Genomic DNA, 17,864 nt, shown 5'->3' with positions numbered 1-17,864 from the left:
CTCAAAAGTAGTTCTAACTTTAGGAAATTAAAAACCCTCGTAGCAAATTTTTGAAATGCCTTAGCCGTCCCCTAATCAATTATTGGGAGTCCCCTTGCGGCTACGCGCCTGGGTTACAAGAGCCCTGTACCGCTGGCCACCCACTGCGCATCCGCCGCAATCTCTCTTTTATTCGGTCGTCGGTCGTCGGCCAAGTGCACGTGTTTGTTGCGGTTTTCGCATGCCAGCCCAAAGAGGAAAGCCCTCAAAATATTTGTGGGCGAGCGATGGAAAAACGTAAACAAAGTTTTGTGCGCACGCAACGAAGGAATAGAGTGGGGTAGGATGAGCTTCGCGGTTCTCGTGAGGGGTGTTTCTGTTATTGATTGCGTAGACGACAAACAGGGTGTTGCTCGAGCAGTCTTTACTGTGGTATACAATTTAAAAGTAGTCAACAAACAAAATGGTCTCTTCGGGCCAACGAACGACTAGCCGAACCAGTGGGCGCCCATGCAGTCGCGTGTCCACTCAGTCTGGCAGACCCAGCACCACTCGAATCCGCAGCCAGCGCGTGTGCAGACCATGTGCATGCAGCCGCCTGGAAGGAGGAGAAGGGATGGGTTAGGACATGTTACCAACTGCGTCTTGGATGGCCCACTCCCACTCCCCCCATCAACTCACCATCGCGCTCTGTTGGCGTTCGACATTTGGGGCAGGGCTTGGTGCTGACTTTGATGGTGACATTGCTGGCCTCCTCCCATCGCGCCTCGGCAGCTCGCTAGCAGGAAAAGCACATGATTACACAAGCTGCTACAGCTACGCTGCATAACAACAAACTCACATTTGGGTCCACGGTGTACTCGCAGGAGTTCTGGGCACTAGCCTCCGCCCCCTCGGGTAGGCACTCCCCAATGTGGTAGCCCTGCAGGCAGCTGCGACAGAAAACATAGCCACAGCCATTCTGGCAGGTCACCTTGCGGCAGTCGGGCTCCACCAAGAGGCCCATGCCACATCCAGGCTGCGGACAGAGTACTCCGCCCGCCTGCAGGACATACTCCTCGGTGGCGAACCTCTGGTAGCGATCGTACTCATCGCGCGTCAGCAGCTTGAAGTGGTGGATCTCCTCGATGAACGAGTGCTCGCAGCCGGCGGGACAGGGCAAAGTATAGCCAAAGTCCGGATGCGGCATAAACTGACGCTCGCCCAAACGGGATCGGCAATAGTGGCGGAAGCACTCGATGCAGGTTACATGCTGCGAAGCACAGGGGAAGACCAAAACAGTTTCACTGCAAAGAGGAGATATAATTATATCTTTTAAGGATTTTAAAGAAAATTATTAAAATGTATCTTTGCATACGAAAATCTGATCAGCGCACGGATTTAAGATATTATGTATGACCATTAAATTCATGCAATTCATTAAATTAATCAAGTCTGTTGCTTTCATAATTTCTTTGAGATGATTTTATAAATATTACATAATCATAAATTCAAAAAATTGTTGAATATCATTAGTTAGCACTTATTAATATTTTAGAATTCCCTTTAAAAGTTCACTAATTTTTAAATCCAGACCAATATTATAAAATATGCATTTTCGTTAAATAATTACCTCACATCTGTGCACGCTAGACAAGGCACATCTTTGATGTTGTTCTTGATGAGGTTTAGGGGAGCCGCAAAGTCCTTCTCCCCGCCGGAAACGTGCTCCGCACACTTGAAGAAGAACTCGGCGAAGGGCGGGTCCCCCGCCTCGTTGTCCACGCAGGCCACCTCCAGACTTTCGCAGTGTCCGGGAATGCGGCGTGACTTGAGGACATCGTCCCAGCACTCCGGATCCCGGTGGACAGTGAAGGCGCCACCTTTGCAGAGGGAGCAAGCGCACGCGAAGCTTGCCATTGCACAACTTGTCGCACTGGCCGCAGTGCACGAAGAAGTGGGCCTTGGCACGGACTCTTTCTGGAGGGGATTAGGGAGTATTAGAATTGATTCACTCCAGTAAACAATCTGTTGCTTACCCTCATCGGTGATGTTGAGTCGCTCCGCACTTTCTAGCTGCAGATCTAGAAGGGTTTCATTGAGTGGTTTTGAGGGTTCCTCGCCCAACGAAGGTTCCTCCTCCTCCAAAGTGGCCGACTGGATTTTCTGGCGCTGCACAGGCGGTCGCAAACGGATGGCATGCAAAATGCTCTGCTGGCCTAAGTCACATTGCTACTGAAAGATGGGAAAATTAAGCAATTTAAAAAGACAACTATTCCAGATTATCCAACCTCTATAGTGGTGGCATCACTCAGTTCCTTTCCTGCAAATATGATCTTTAAATCATCCGGTTGGAGTCCCAATTGTGGGGCCACCAGTTCCTTTACATTCTTAATATCCCACTGGGGCTCCAAGTTCACGGTCAAAGTTTTGCCCGTGTTCGTTTTCACATAAATGCTTAAGGTGTGCGTCAATGTCTTGCCACCGAATTGCAGCAGCTCCAGCATTTTGCGTACAAAAGTGGCAATAAATTTAAAAATAAAACTCATTTGTTATCAGCTGGTCGAAGGTATTTTTAGTGTGACCGTATGTTAGTGGGGCCTGGGGCAGTGTTGTAAAGCGTGGATTACTTACGCGTTGCCAAGCACCAGCTGGCAGCCATTCGCAGAGAAACGCGGACACGAGAAATGCGCACAATTGAAAAAAGTTTGTTAATAAAAAGTTTATGTATAAATCTAAAAACTAATTGAAATGTCGAGTTTTACTTACAAGGAAATCAAAGGCGACCTCTTTAGTTGCAAAAGTGACTATTCCTTGTGCCATTGTGTGGCCGCAGATTTGCGTATGGGCAAAGGCATAGCTGTAAAGTTTCGGTGAGCCAAAATGTGTCTTAATCCATGATTTTAAGATAATTAAACATTTCCCTGATTTCTTAGAAACAAATTTGGGCAGTTGCTGAACTTGCAGAAGCAGAACGTTCAGCCCGGCGGCGTGGCCATCATTCACGATCAGCAGCGTTATATATACTACCTGATAACCAAAAAATCCAGTTGGGGAAAGCCTACCTATGAACTCCTTCACAGTTCCTTAGTTGCCATGCGACAGCATATGGTAAGCGCATAACCTTACCCTTCCTAAAACTATAATGCTTTATAATCACCAACAGATCTCCCACCAAGTCACCAAATTAGCCATGCCCCGCATAGGATGCGGTCTGGATGGCCTAAAATGGCCAAAAGTTAAGGAACTTGTCTGCACGGTTTTCCAATTGGATGCTCTGGAACTGGTTGTGTATAATTATGAAGCTCAGAAGTAAATGGCACAAAGTAAGCGTAAATATTCCATTATTTGTTCTGCGGCGGCACAAAGTTGTAGACCACAATCTCCAGCGGTTCCTGGCCAAAAACGTACTCCAGAACTCCACTGACCTTATCCCACTCCAAGCCATCAATGCCGCAGCCAATTCGTGGTATGGCCAGCTTATCCACGTTGTTTTTGCGCTAATATACGGGTTTAAAAAATAGATTAAGATAGTAACTATATAAGGCTCTGTGTTATAAGGCTGTCTAAATGCACAAGAGTTCTGGATGTGTGTATCTTTCTGATCCTTCTTATTAGAACTTAAATTAGTGAAATACCAATATTATTACTATTCCTGTTTCTATCTATCTTTAGTTTTCTGAAATCAATGAATTTATGAACGTAAACCTACATCTACAAATATTTTCTTTGGTATCTAAGATAAAAATAATATTTAAAGCACTTTAATATTTACCATATGCTCGCGCATCTGCTCCAGAGACGCCTGTAGAGATTCGTAGGTGGGTTTGCCCCAGCTTTGAGGCTTGGTTACCAAATAGTATATGTAGCGCTGGTCATCCTTCAGGACCGCTACATCTCCACTGCCCGCTTGTTGGGCTCTCAGCTCGTCCACTTTGCCGTAGACCTTCTTGAACTGCACGGCGATTCCAGCGCCCATTGCAAGATCGGCGCCCACACAATGGGCCAGGGAATAGCTCTTGGGGGCGGAAAACAGATCCCCGTCCACCTCGCTAAGACTATATTGGGGTTTTGATGACATTCCGACTACAAAGGCTCGTCGAAATGCGTTACGTAAATCTAGAAGTTTAGCAGAATACATTTTATTTTATTTAAATTGTTTTTTAAAGCAACAGAACTACTAGATTATTTCTATACGGTGTCACAAATATCAAAAGCCTAAATTGCCAGAAAGAGAGCATTTCAAATTTGTCAAAGAGTTTTAAAGAATTTGTGAGCTCTAATTATTAGAGACTTAAGCCATAATATTTTAGATATATACCATCTTAAAAATCTGATGTCTATAAACAACCATTAACTACAAAATTTAATCGCTGGGCTTAGGAGATTTTAGCCTCAAGACTTTAAAGAAATATCACTTTGCAAGGTAATTTTTTTTAAGCTTTATGATTCGAAAATTAAAGTCAATCAGTGGTTAATACCCTCTCGAGGGTGTGTACTGTTTATTAATTTACATACAGTATAAATACCCAAAAATAAACATTTTTCGTGCATTAAAGTTCTTATGTGAATATTCTTAAGAGCTACATAAGTATTTGGTGCATTCGGTGCCACAAGTCCCAAGTAAAACCATTTCGAATGTCAAACGAAGATTTCTATATACAGTTCTCCCTGTTTGCATTTAGAAGGGTGTCTTTTCGCGGTGCAGGGATTGCCTAGATCCGCTGACGGATCTCGATGGCAAATGGATGGTCTTCATGTGCCGACAGGTGGGACACACCACGTTCAGCGTGTCCTTGACCATTTGTGGCGGAGTGTAGAAGAAGGCAATGATGTCCACCTTGTCCTCGGCGAAGACCAGATCCAGCAAACTGCGCACACGCAACCAATCCAAACGATCGATGCCGCATCCAAGTCTGGGAATCGCTAACTTGGTCACTCCGTGCTCCCTCTAAAACATGCATTTGTGGGGGTATTAATTACTATTTATGATCTGTTTTATGATTTATGTTTTAGTCGTTACAGAAACTATTTCTCACCATATGCTCCCGCATGGCCAAAAAGGCATAATATAGGGCTGTGTAAGTGCACTTCTCGTGGCTCCGCTCCTTGGTCACCAAGTTGTAGATGTATCGACCTTCCTGTTCCAGGACAGCCACATTGCCGGTGTGTCGATTCTGTCGCTTCAGCTCGTCCACCTGGCCGAATTTGCAGCGAAACTGGAGGTTAATGCCCGCACACATGGCGAAATCAGCGCTGACCGAGTGCACCAATGCATAATTTTCCGGGGCACTGAATAGATTTCCCCGGGCCTCCGTAATCTGACACTTTGGTGCAGCCAACTGTGGATAACCGGGTATGTCAATTGTTCTTTTCAACTATCTGGGATTCTCTGGGACTCACCTCCTTGGACATGTCGTCGTGCTCACAGATGAGTATCTCGATGGGATACTCGCTCTGGGAGAAGGTCTGCTGCACCAGGCGCTTCACTTGCCTCCACTCGAGGCCATCTTTGCCGCAGCAGATCCGGGGCATGGCCACTTTGGTGATCTCGTGGTTGCGCTGGGGAGACAGTACAGTGAGGATTGGCTAATAGAATCTTAAAAAATAAACTTAAATAGCCCCACTTTTTTATTTAATAAAATTTGGTTAAAATTTTTAACAAACTATTAAATTCAAATGATATCTTAAGCAATTGAAAATGTGTATACATAAAAGCAAAACAAAAAAATTGTCGTTAATTTTGCCTGAAGCCATAGAGATTGCTTAAGAATTTATACCATTATTTTAAAAGTTTGAACTTTGAAGTTTCTTCAGGAACTAAAATCACTAACAATGCAAAATATTTTAAAGAATTGTACATTAAAATAACAGAAAAAAAACACAAGAAAACTAAAATTTAAAAAAAATAATTGAGAATAAGCCATAAGATTTGAATCGAATGATAGAGCTTTCAAAAATTCATTGGGCTAGTATAGTATTACTAATACTGGGTCACGAGAAAGTTTTAAATTAAAAAGTACAGCTTAATCTTCTACAAACTAATCTTGAGAACCTGACTTTAATTGCACCTTTTGACAATTATAGTTAACCGAAAGACAGACTTTTGCAAAAGAAAATAGCAATCTAGATGGGAACACCACTTAACCGATAGCTACTGTACCCAAAAGCTCAAATAAATTTACTGTATGCAAATTCCTTTAAATCTTTTTATGAGCCAACATTTTTAAGCAAGTAAAATGCTTTAAAATTTGATGACAAAAGGGGAAACAGTTTGGTGATATTTACTGTGTCTCGATGTACAAATAAATTAACTGTAAATTGACAAAGTCAGTGGCAAAGAAACCAGTTTTCCCAGCGTCGAAGTGCGGTTACTCTTTGGGGGGAAATGTCACATGTTTTTTTTTTTTTTTCATTTTTAGGAAGACCCGCACCCCGTCTCAAAGACCCCAATCCCAAGCACTCACCATGTGTTCCCGCATACAGATCAAAGCCGCCTGGACGTCGTCATAGGTGCTGGCCTCGTAGAGATTCGATTTGGTGACCAGGTAGTATATGAACCGCGAGTTGTGCTCCAGCACGGCGCAGTTTCCCCTGGCCACTCGCCTCTGCCTGAGCTCATCCACATCCCCGTAGATCAGGGCAAACTGCCAGGCCAGGGACCCTCGTTCCGCCACAAAGGACGACTCCACGGCATGGGCCAGAGCATGGCTCTGCGGGGCCTGAAAAATGTCCAGCTTGGACTCCACAATCTTCACATTCACCGCAGCCATGGCACTCTATTTGTTCGTTTATCAACTGCAATTAAGCGGAATTTATTCTGATTGCCAGCCGAAACAGACGCTCAATGCCAAAAATGATTTTCGTACTTACGTGCACGCAGCGGTTGGAAGTGGAAACTTTCACGACGAGGTCGAAACTCGCGATTAAAACTTTTTCGGCTTCGGAATGGTTTTTAGTTTGTTTTTGGTTTTGGTTTCGGTTTTGGTTTTGGTTTTGGACTGCACAGAAAAACCAGAATGAAAACAAAGCAATTAGCGGACGAGGCTCGGATTCTGAACAGTTAGCGGCTAGTTGGGAGCTTGTTTATTTTGGCGATTCGCCGATTTCCCACTCCCAATTTTAATTCCAATTCCGTTGGAAGATTATTAATGAATCGACTGCCTCGGCCGGCGGTCTGCAGCGGAATGCGCATTGCGATCGGGCAAAAGCCCAGCGAGAATCTTCGAGCCTCAGTGACAACATTTCGCCCAGAGGCGCCGCCACAGGGGGCACCAAAAAATTGATGATTGCACAGCGAAAAAAACCCATAAACAGATACAAAATTATGGCCAATTTATGTATTTTTCTTACATAAATATTAAGTAAATTATTTTAATGGGATTAATTTTTGGTATTCTTGAGATCTTGATAGAATATTTGGAAAACTTGTGTGTTTTTTGTAGCCGTTCTATCTGTGTTTCACTTTAAGTAAATTCAAAAGTAAAATGTTATTTTGTTGTTAAATATATTGGAGTTTTAGAAATGCAAAGTTTAGTTGAATATCAGATAAATTAGGGAATTTGGGTACCAAACTTATAAAATAAAAGTGTTCTAAACCGTCATTTTAAAAAACATCTTGTATTAGAAATCAGGTAGAAAATGTAGCCAATTTTTAAATTACATAAAAAATATTAGTTCAATTAACAAAACAATTGTTAAATAATGGCTCATATCACTACCAAGATACAACAAATTGGTTTGAAAGAATGCAATTTTTTCGGGTGTAAAATCCACCACCGAGCATGACGATCCACTGAGTCATAATGACGATGATGATGGCTGTGATGATGACATACATGTGCTAGTAAGTGTTAGCTGATATCGCTTTGTTTGTTTGTTTTCAGCACCAGTTGACTTGGCATCGCCCAAAATCGTCAAAGCCGCTGTAACAGCCAATTAAGAACTTGTGCAGGCTTTGATAGCGCTTTATAGATTAATGACGACGAATCGATATTGATCGGAGCACCTGTGTGTATGAATGTACATACATGTGTACCTGTGCGTGGGCCGCTGTCAAAGGTAATCTGCGCCCATATGCTAAATAGGGGCAGTCAACCGACTAGCGACATTATTTGTTTGCATGTATAAATATAAATATGACTTAAATTATTCGTTAATTGAAAGGCAGGTGAAATGAAATATAAACACACGTACAAACACCAAACAAATAACCATATTAAGTGACAAGTTGTTTTCTAAAACAAACAAAACAGGCAGCAGAGCAGCAACAGCTTCGATTCAGTATGAGATAAAAACATTTACATTTTACATTTTGGTCGATTGTGTACTCATAATGAAAAATAAATATTTGCGTTTCTAGCTATTAAAAAAAGGAAAGCCCACTAAAAGAAACCAATAATACGTTTTTTATGTTTATAAAACAATCGTATTTAAATAAGGGCAATTTTGACTCGTTCTCTAATACACAATATTTTCAAAGGTGTTTTTCTTAAAACGCAGGTATACTTATTTATTTAAAAAGTCTATGATTGGGATATATAGTTTCTAATAATACTTTTTATATAATTATTATAAAGTCATAAATAAAAAAAGTTTTGTTTTAAGACAATTGTTGTTTTGGTTTTTTTTTCTTTCTAATTTTATCATTAAATTTTTTATCATTAAACGTTAAGAACAAAATCTAGTTTTAGTTATCCTTTTTTGCCCTTACAAATTGAGTTCCAATTGGAATCACACAATGTGTGGGTGGCTGTCTCGACTATTGGTCACTACGTAACAATGTAAGTGGGTGTCAGCCGAGACTATCACCAATGTTTTTTTGCAGCTTTTCGCAAACAAAAAAAAACTACAAAAACTACCTAATAAAAAGCAAACTTAATTGTTGATGCTTTTAAAATACACACATATTTCATATGGAAAACATTGATTTTTATAAATTAAAATCGTTTCTTATTTCTTGCAAGATACTGCACTTTCCCCTTTATATGACACATTTAACACGCATGTCACGCGGCACCTTTGAAATCGAATTGTTATATTTAAATTTCGATTTCGCTTTTACTCCCGATGGGGCACCTTGTGTGAAAAAGCGATAGCTGCGAACGATGCCAGTTCACGGCAGTTCAGATTGTCGCCTCGAACGATAAAGACGCCCGATCCGGAGAGCTATAACATTAGCTGAATAGCCTAGCTCTGATTGGAATTCGGCGTGCCAATTGGCGCTAGTAGCTGTTGCTGTTGCTGTTATTGTAGTTGTTGTTGCTGTTGTTGTTTTGTTTGTTGTGCTAATTACGTAAATTGCGTGTTTGATTGTTAGTTGATTTAAATACATTACGTAGTAGTGGTTTGGTTAGTTGACGGCCCGCCAGTGTTTTGGTTTTCCTTTTAATATTTTCTGGGCAATTATTCCGCGCGCGCGAGTAAATCTCCCAAAACAATAAGAGAAACGTTGTGAGTCACTTGAGAATTAGAGAATAACTAAAAAGTGCAGGCGAAAAAGCAAAGCTCACAGCCGTCACGTCAGCTGATTGTGATTCTGTTTCTGATTCCACCCCTCTCTCACGCTTACGTATACGTAATATATTACGTAGCAGACCCGTTCTCCTCTCTATCTCTTTCTCTTCGCTTCTCGCGTCTTCTCTTCTCTTCTCTGCTCTCTGTTTTGGTTACCTTTTTTTTGTGTTTTACCTTATTTGTCGTCATGACTGCGTTGACATTGCTGCGACGATCAATTACGGCGGTCAGCCGCGATGTTTACGCCCACACTCGCGTTGCCAACTGGCGGTGTTTGCCCCGGCTTCAAAGGCGCCAATTGCATTTGCCCACCTGTGGGCGGCACTCTGCACTTTTGGCTAGCAAAACAACAGCAACAACGGCAGCAGCAGCGGCAGCTGCGCAGGCGCCAAACGCGCTTGCCAATGCCAGCGGTAAGTTCAAAACCCGATTTATGCAAATTGCGCGTGCAATCGTTGATTTATGATGCGGCTGCAGAAGCAGTGATTCAAACCCCAACGGAAGCATGCAACGTTAACCGATAATAACCGATTCAAAGTTAAGCCAAAATAGTGGGATTTAACTAGTGATTCAGACATTAGACAAAACAAAAATTTGACTATAGTGTTATTATTGTAAATAGATATGACTGACCGTTTGAAAATACAGCCATGTCGAACTACAGCATACAAAATTAACAAAGAATAGTTTTTCGAGAAAGAATTGATGAGCTCTAGGTTCTTATCCGAGACGTGTCGTTTTAGCATGTTAGTGAAATAAACTGTACCTCTAGTTAAAATAGGCATAATTTCAGTGTTTTAACTATATACATTTATAGTAGAAAATATATCTTTAAAATAATGTAAAGAATACTTAAGTTAAAACAATAAGTTAAACTTTGGAATACAAAAGTTAAAATAGGCATAATTTCAGTGTTTTAACTATATAAATTAATAGTAGAAAATATATCTTTAAAATAATGGAAAGAATACTTAAGTTAAAACAATAAGTTAAACTTTGGAATACAAAGCTGAACTTTAAATTCTAGTATTTTGCATTTATGAACACCTTAACATTTTTAAATTTCGTCGTATATTATTGCCCTCTCTCAATTTATTTCATTCTCTTTTTTAATAATTCAGCCGGTTTTTGCTAAATTTTCTCATAACGACACCCACACGCCGAGCTAACGAATTGCTTTAGACGTTTATAATTAAAACAAATGTTTCTCTTTTGACAACCAAGCAAATGCCAAAAAAAAATGGTCTGTCGAACAAGTGGCGATTTTATAGTGAAAAGGGGAACTGGATCTTAATTAACTTCAAAAACAATAAAAGGAATCGAAATGAAACTGGGAATGGAGGCGTCAGATGGTCTGCCTTGCATTTATTACTAATCACATTTTGATTGCCTCATTGAATGCTCATTAGGCACTTACTCTTCTTTTCTTACACAAATAACAATTTAAGAACTGGTTTTATTTCAATTGCCTTTTTATCAGTTTAACACCCGCTGCAAAAGCGCGGATCGATCATTTTTCTGCCGTTACTCAAAAAAGGTGTTAATGAGCGCACCAAATCGGTCATAAAACTTGTTTACCTAACCCAACAGTTCTTGTTTATGAATATTACATGACGTACTCGTCTACTCCAGATTGATTATATGGGCCAGACCCAGGCCCCCGTAGCGCTACAAATGTGTTTTGGCCTATAGGCTTAACCTGACCAGACGAATGTGAGTCAGGTTTTGTTAAGAAATAAACTATGAAAAGTTCTAGAAGTCAATGAATAAGGATGAGAACTTATCTTCTTTCAAAATAAAGTGGGCAAACTATAAAATTATATTATTTATTTGTAATAATTTATAATCTAATTTGCTAAGATTTTTTTTGTAAAATATAAGTTTTATTAATTTAAAACGTAGGGTTAAAATTAAAATCATATAATAACTGTTATTTTAAAGCAAGTAAGATTAGTAAGAGTAAGATTAATTTTACAATTTAAAAACAAATGATTTTTTCATTTAAGCTAGCATTTAAAAAATAAATAATGCGCAATAATTCATTTTCATGGATTATTCATTAAAAATCAGTTCAGTTTTATTCGGTTATTTCTGTTTAAGCATTTGTTAAGTACATCATTTATTAGAAAAATAGCAAGCATTCCATCAATTCAATTCAATTTTTTTGAGTGGTCTGACTGGCTTCCGATAAGATAATGCTCGTAAGCCCATCAACTTAATTGGGGTGTTAGCTGTGTGCTTAAGTGTGTGCCATGTGTGTGCCCATCTGTCACACTCGCTTTCATTGTGTAAGGTCAACAAAATTATATGGATTACGTGCAAATACGCCCAATCCCCTTCCCATCTCCACAACAAACAGTCACCAAGTAAATGAACTGTAATTGAAATGCCCTAGACCATCACTTTTCTGTGAACTCGATCACTTGCCAGTTCATTTCAACGCATTAATTTCAAAGTAAAGAAATAATTTTCACAAGTTCAAGGTCATTACCAGACACACACACAGATACTCAACCCACACACGCAGCGGAAATAACTTGAAATACTCGCACACAAATAATAAATAAGCAGCGAATGAATAAGTAAACCGTGTATATAGACTTGCGAGCCCCCTATAATAGAAAACATAGAGAGGCAAAACCAAAAAAAAAATTGAAATATAAACACGTTACACACGCCAGACAATTTGAGAGATTGCGGTTCCATTATATACTAGATCTATCAGATAGAGAACTGCTTAAAAACCCAGCAAAAACCTCTCCAAACATAATGCTGATAAGCATACTAGCTTCGAGAATTTCGGGTTTGCCAAAAAGAATAAAATAAACAAAAGCAGATAGAGCACATAAAGAGCCCCTTTGGGTTGTTTCCAAGCGCCTAGGGTTTTTGGTATGGGTGAGAGATTGCCAGAACAATTAGAAGTCCGCTTCGGTCGCCTCAGACCATTTTATATGGCTTTCGCCTCCAGTCGCTCATACGCCGCGTATCCGAACGCACACGTTCCGCACTAAATTCTAAAGTTCTTTCAGACCTTTCGACCACCAACCGCACCATGTCCTCCGCTGCCCCAAGACTGGTGGCCGTTGCCGAGTCGCGCCGCTTCATGATCGACTGCTTCAAGGCCGTGAAGGTGCCCCAGGCTCATGCCGAGGCCCAGGCGGATCTGCTGGTGGCCGCCGATCACCGGGGTCACTTTAGCCACGGCATGAATCGCCTGGAGATGTACATCAACGATCTGGCCATCAACTCTACGGACGGAGGGGCTGTGCCCAAGGTGCTGAAGGAAACCCCAGCCACCGCCTGGGTGGATGGCCTCAATGGCCTGGGCGCCGTGGTGGGCAACTACTGCATGGACCTGGCCTGTCCAGAAGGCCAAGAACGTGGGCGTGGGCTGGGTGTGCGCCAAGGGATCGAACCACTACGGCATGGCCGGCTGGTATGCCATCAGGGCCATGGAGCAGGGTCTGGTGGGCATGTCCATGACGAACACCTCGCCCCTGATGGCGCCCACACGCGCCAAGGAGGCCGCCCTGGGCACCAATCCCCTGTCCCTGGGCGCCAATGCCACCAATGGCGACCAGTTCCTGCTGGACATGGCCACCACTGCCGTGGCCGTGGGCAAGATCGAGATCCAGCGCCGGAAGGGAGCCCCCCTGCCCGACGGCTGGGCCCAGGATCCCGAGGGAGCAGTGACCAACGATGCGGACCTGGGCTTCAACACCGGATGCCTGATGCCGCTGGGCGGATCCGAGCTGACCTCCGGCTACAAGGGCTACGGCCTGGGCGCCATGGTGGACATCCTGTCGGGCGTGATGTCCGGCGCCAACTACTCCACGAAGGTCAGGAAGTGGACCCACGCTGGTGCCGACTCGGCCGCCGATCTCGGCCAGGTCTTCATCGCCGTCGATCCCAACTGCTTTGCCCCCAACTTCGAGGAGCGCATGACTGACTTCAATTCGCGCCTGAGGGGCACTACTCCGGTAAGGATATATCCCAATTTGATTCTTCATTTTCATTATCTAAGACTTAACTTTTATATACTTCTTGAACATCTAAATCAAAATTTGTCTTTAGATGAGTTTCATTAACAAAAGTTCGTTTCTAAAAAACAATTAAATTATTTAAATCATTTGAAAAAAAGACATTTTATCTTATCATATATTTTTAATGATCGTATTAAATTTTACTTTCAATTGGATGCAATCATATATTCAATTAATTTTATCATCTTTTATACAAAATGTATGTTTGCAAAAATTAATTCACTTTTTTTTTTTTAACTATTTCTATGATTTTATTAATTTCCTTGATTCTTCCACAGACCGATCCCAGCAATCCCGTTCTTTTGGCCGGCGACAAGGAGCGAAATGGAATGGCTAATGTCGACGCTGCCGGTGGTATCCAGTATCTGGAGAATCAGCTCAAAACTTGCGCTAACCTGGCCGAGAAACTAAACATCAAGCCCCTGACTTTTATCTAAACGAAAGAAGATTTGAGGATTTAAATTAGAGAGCCAAGCTCACCCATTGCCATATGCTGGAGACGCCTCTGCATTTTGCCGGACCAAAGCACTATGTTACTTTACACTGCAAGAAATATTGATATTCGCAACAGTTTGATTTGCGCTGGTGCTGACTTTTAGTTTGTTACATATCCTCGTAGTTGCACTTAAAACATATTCCTAGTTTCCTAGAAGACTGTCATAACTCAGAAAGAAATTACTTTGACTTTGTTAATTAAAAATGTAATTAACAAAAAATATGGTTAGAGTTACGACATTCTTTTAGTAAATGAGCAATATATTGTAGAGTAAAGACTTGCAGTTTGCACATTTATTATAAGTAAAGGGACGTCTAAAATTCTTTTTAGAACAAAAAACAATCCGTAAAACTTACAATTTGTTGCTTTTGGCACTTTAAGATATCCTTGTTATGTGTTCAGCAAATACGTAATTATTAAAATGAAAAGTATACTCTTTTATAAACAAAGAATATTGAAGACTTACCTATTATATATTGGGACATATTTATGAAGCTTTCTAAATTTGTATGCCTCACCCTTTTGGTTTTCAGTTACAATTTTACAATAATAAATCTATTAAAGGTCACTTTAAACGAATATTTGTATCTCTTAACCCTTAAACCAAAGTTAGATTGAACAATTTAAGAATATTCCAAGATCACCTCTTTCAAAACGGCTTCAGACTCAAACTTGGCTTCCTTGTGTGCCGTCGGCGACTTTAGAACTTTTCTGGCTCTCGATTCATGGCACTTGGAGTCGAACACCTTGGGTGGCATTGGCTGAGTCGGGGAGGACACGTGCATGGCGGTGCGCAGCTCCTCGGGATCCTCGGTGACGGTCTTGGACTTGAGGAAGTCGATCAAGCGCTGGTTGTCCTCTGTGAGGCGACGCTTCTCCTCGAGCATCAGCAAGTTCTGGGCCTCGGCCACCGCCTGGCGACGCCAGAAGTTCTTCAGACTCTTGTTCAGCTCCACCAGCTCCTCCTCGGTCATGTCCACGTGATCCTTCAGGTTGAGGGTCTGCAGCTTGAAGTTCTCCTCCACCTGCAGCTCGGTGTCGTCGAACACCTCGCCGCCCAGGATTACCTTCTCCGCCTCCGTCTGCAGTTTCCTGCAGGTGATCGACAGCGCCAGAAGCAACTCCCCACTCTTCACATGCTTCTCCATTTCCTGGGGTAAGAATTTTAGTTTTAACTTTTACAAATATGTTTAAAAGTTTTAGAAAAACATTTAATTAAAATGTTTTGTTTTGTTTATTTGACTTTTATAATATAAGAAAACATTTTCTAATAAGTAAATATTATTTAAGTCATTTTTATCAATTATATACGACTTTATGCTTATTACAGTATTGAATTGTCACTTAAATTAATTCGTCATCCAATTTATTTTACTTAACAATGTTTTTTCCTTATTATTTAAGTTATGACGAATGTATGCTTATTACAGTATTGAATTGTTACTTAAAGTAATTCATTATCCAATTTATTTTACTTTAAATTTTTTCTCTTTATTATTTTAGTTATTTTTATCAATTATATACTAATGTATGCTTATTACAGTATTGAATTGTCACTTAAATTAATTCGTCATCCAAGTTATTTTACTTAACAATTTTTTTTCCTTATTATTTAAGTTATGACGAATGTATGCTTATGAAAGTATTGAATTGTTACTTAAAGTAATTCGTCATCCAATTTATTTTACTTTAAATTTTTTCTCTTTATTATTTAAGTTATTTTTATCAATTATATACTAATGTTTGCTTATTACAGTATTGAATTGTTACTTAAATTAATTCGTCATTCAATTTAATGTACTTACAATTTTTTTTTTCTCTTTTTGAATTGCCTAAAGTCATTTAACTATTTTAAATTACAAACATTTCAATAAGCTTGTTCGCTTTAACGAAGTTTTTCAAACATTTTTAAAGACAGGAGATATTTTTGTAATTTTTTAAACAAGAGTGGGTGTTTTTTCCTGACCGTAGGTATATGAGCTTACCTTGGTCAACTCGTAGCACTCGCCGGTGAGGATGCGCAGCTTCTCATGCGTGATATTCCGGTCCATCTCCTGGTTGAGCTCGATCTTCTTGCGCACGTTGGTGAAGTACTGGAACTCCAGGCGGAGATCGTTGAGCGTGGAGTTGTTCTCGATATCCATGCGAAGCATTTCGCGCTGGAGCTCGGCCTGCATGTTGATGTACTTGGACTCCTCGGCGTTCAGCTTGTGCGACTCCTCCATGAAGGCCTCCTGGCGCTCCGTCAGCCAGTGGATCTTCTCATACTTGTGGGCATCCAGTTCGGTGCTCCGCAGCGACTCCACGAAGTCGTTGAGCTGCCGCTGCATGTGCGTCATGCGGCGGACGATCTGGTCGCGGATCTTGAACCTGTTCTCAATCTCGGTGTTGACGCGATCGTCGCGCTGCTCCAGATAGATGGTGTAGTCCTCCTTGATCTGGTCCCGGGTGGTGATGTTCGTGGCGTGTATGATGTTGTCCGAGTGCGTGTGCATCGCCTCGAGCTCCTCGGTGCGCCGGCGCACCTCCTCGTAGTAGTCCCGCAGCATCTCAGTCCGCCTGCTGGGCGTACATGCTCCGCACCCCGCCCAGCATCACGTGGAAGCAGTCCCGGATGTGGTCGATCAGCTCCACCGTCTTGCTGTAGCTGCGCACGTGCTGGTCCTGCGTCTGCGCCATGTCATCCAGCAGCATCTTGATGTGGTCGTTCTTGGCCAGGATGTTCCGCTCCGCCCGCTCGCCCCACGCCACCATCTCCTCGTTCAGCTCCCTGATCTTGATCTCGCGGCACATCTCGTGCCACTCCTCGTTGCCCTTCTCCTCCATGCGCTTGCCCATCTCCAGTTCCCGCATCAGGGCATCCTAAAAGGGGCACGAAAAGGCTTCAGCTTAGTTACTCTTTGTTAAAATAAGCAAAATCATTCACTTAATTTAATTTAATCATAGTCAAAATTAACACAAGTTGCATAGGGTGTTCGGAAGTCAATTCGAAGCTACATTTATAATATAACTGTAAATTGTAAAAGTATATTCATATAAGAGAATTAATTTCTTCTTGTAGCTATGGTGAATTTCTTTGTAACTATGGTCGGATAAGAAGTGGTCAAGGTAAGTTATTTATTTATATAACCTCTATTAATAAAAACTCCCAAATTATAAGAATGACAACTTATAAAATGGCATTTACTATAAGAACATTTAAAAGTTGTATTTAATTAAACGAATGTTTATTAGTTTTTCTTCACAAAATTATATATCAAACCGTATGACACTTTCAACGCCCCTTCTCCTTTACAAAGTAATTTTCGTAAAGTCTTGGTGTGCACACCATTTTCTTTTGGCTATACCTTTATTTTGGCGTTTTACTTGTTATGATCGGAAGAAGATTTTCAATTTTGCGGCTATATTAAGTAGTTTCTTGGCGTCCTTAGTTATTATAAGGTTTGGCTTATTTGTTTATTGTATTTATATGTTTTTAGCTTTCCCTTAAACCAAAATAGTATTTAAAAACCTTTACCCACCCGCATAATTAGACGCTTCTCCTCGAACTTGGCCTGGAGCTTGGCCTCCTTCTTGGCGGCCTTCTTCTGGGCCTTGGTCGGCTTGGGAGGTCCTTGCGGCTCCTGGGCCTCCTCCATTTCCTGGAGATAGTTATCCGAAATGCGCGTTATGCGCGCCAAAACGTCCGCCATTTCGCTGGTGTGTTATATAACCATTAAATCAAAAGCGGATATATAAGATATAATTTGAGGGTTTCGGTTAGCAAGTCGAATTTGAATTGTGTGATTGAACTCGAGTTGGCTTGAAAGCTAAGTCAAAGTTTGGCCAGAGCTTTTGATGGGTAAATTCCA

At 41.3% G+C, this 17,864-nt stretch overlaps 7 protein-coding genes across 10 annotated transcripts in view; 3 read left to right on the top strand and 4 right to left on the bottom strand.

Moving 5' to 3' along the window:
* Positions 1-17,864, top strand: part of LOC128258175 (integrin-linked protein kinase) — a 40,175-nt gene that overhangs the window by 11,474 nt on the left and 10,837 nt on the right. The gene's annotated exons all lie outside the window — the stretch shown is intronic.
* Positions 382-2,716, bottom strand: LOC128258174 (E3 ubiquitin-protein ligase parkin). The gene is given in 8 exon segments (XM_052989665.1): positions 382-577; positions 661-757; positions 821-1,265; positions 1,592-1,857; positions 1,859-1,938; positions 1,998-2,190; positions 2,250-2,517; positions 2,593-2,716. Coding segments are annotated over 7 exon segments (1,449 nt in total). The 5' UTR covers positions 2,508-2,517; positions 2,593-2,716; the 3' UTR covers positions 382-467.
* Positions 2,698-3,274, top strand: LOC128258185 (ADP-ribose glycohydrolase OARD1). Its single transcript, XM_052989682.1, has 3 exons — positions 2,698-2,831; positions 2,895-3,069; positions 3,125-3,274. Exons 1-3 carry the CDS (start codon positions 2,710-2,712, stop codon positions 3,272-3,274), a joined length of 447 nt encoding a protein of 148 aa, XP_052845642.1. The 5' UTR covers positions 2,698-2,709.
* LOC128258183 (ADP-ribose glycohydrolase OARD1) lies at positions 3,219-9,433 on the bottom strand. 2 transcript variants are annotated; one of them, XM_052989679.1, is made up of 3 exons: positions 9,296-9,433; positions 3,734-4,077; positions 3,219-3,458 (listed from the first exon to the last, which is right to left on the bottom strand). In XM_052989679.1, exons 2-3 carry the CDS (start codon positions 4,037-4,039, stop codon positions 3,303-3,305), a joined length of 462 nt encoding a protein of 153 aa, XP_052845639.1. In that variant the 5' UTR covers positions 4,040-4,077; positions 9,296-9,433; the 3' UTR covers positions 3,219-3,302. The 2 variants fall into 2 exon arrangements, with proteins under 2 accessions (XP_052845639.1, XP_052845638.1); XM_052989678.1 differs by lacking the exon at positions 9,296-9,433 and having other exon boundaries at positions 3,734-4,099.
* On the bottom strand, positions 4,430-9,430 carry LOC128258178 (uncharacterized). 3 transcript variants are annotated; one of them, XM_052989672.1, is made up of 6 exons: positions 9,296-9,430; positions 6,832-6,959; positions 6,426-6,756; positions 5,362-5,520; positions 4,998-5,300; positions 4,430-4,909 (listed from the first exon to the last, which is right to left on the bottom strand). In XM_052989672.1, the coding sequence occupies exons 3-6, from the start codon at positions 6,729-6,731 to the stop codon at positions 4,640-4,642; spliced, it is 1,038 nt and encodes a 345-aa protein (XP_052845632.1). In that variant the 5' UTR covers positions 6,732-6,756; positions 6,832-6,959; positions 9,296-9,430; the 3' UTR covers positions 4,430-4,639. The 3 variants fall into 3 exon arrangements, with proteins under 3 accessions (XP_052845632.1, XP_052845633.1, XP_052845631.1); XM_052989673.1 differs by lacking the exon at positions 9,296-9,430 and having other exon boundaries at positions 6,828-7,242; XM_052989671.1 differs by lacking the exon at positions 9,296-9,430 and having other exon boundaries at positions 6,832-7,240.
* LOC128258176 (uncharacterized oxidoreductase YjmC) lies at positions 9,421-14,465 on the top strand. Its single transcript, XM_052989668.1, is given in 4 exon segments — positions 9,421-9,887; positions 12,504-12,835; positions 12,837-13,454; positions 13,796-14,465. Coding segments are annotated over 4 exon segments (1,335 nt in total). The 5' UTR covers positions 9,421-9,661; the 3' UTR covers positions 13,955-14,465.
* LOC128258173 (uncharacterized) lies at positions 14,579-17,832 on the bottom strand. The gene is given in 4 exon segments (XM_052989664.1): positions 14,579-15,164; positions 15,999-16,565; positions 16,567-16,875; positions 17,535-17,832. Coding segments are annotated over 4 exon segments (1,575 nt in total). The 5' UTR covers positions 17,706-17,832; the 3' UTR covers positions 14,579-14,636.

Source organism: Drosophila gunungcola (genome assembly GCF_025200985.1).
Source record: "Drosophila gunungcola strain Sukarami chromosome 3L unlocalized genomic scaffold, Dgunungcola_SK_2 000003F, whole genome shotgun sequence".
Classification (NCBI taxonomy): Eukaryota; Metazoa; Arthropoda; class Insecta; order Diptera; family Drosophilidae; genus Drosophila; species Drosophila gunungcola.
The sequence above is the reverse complement of the archived record's forward strand: the minus strand, read 5'-3'. Positions and strand labels throughout refer to the sequence as shown.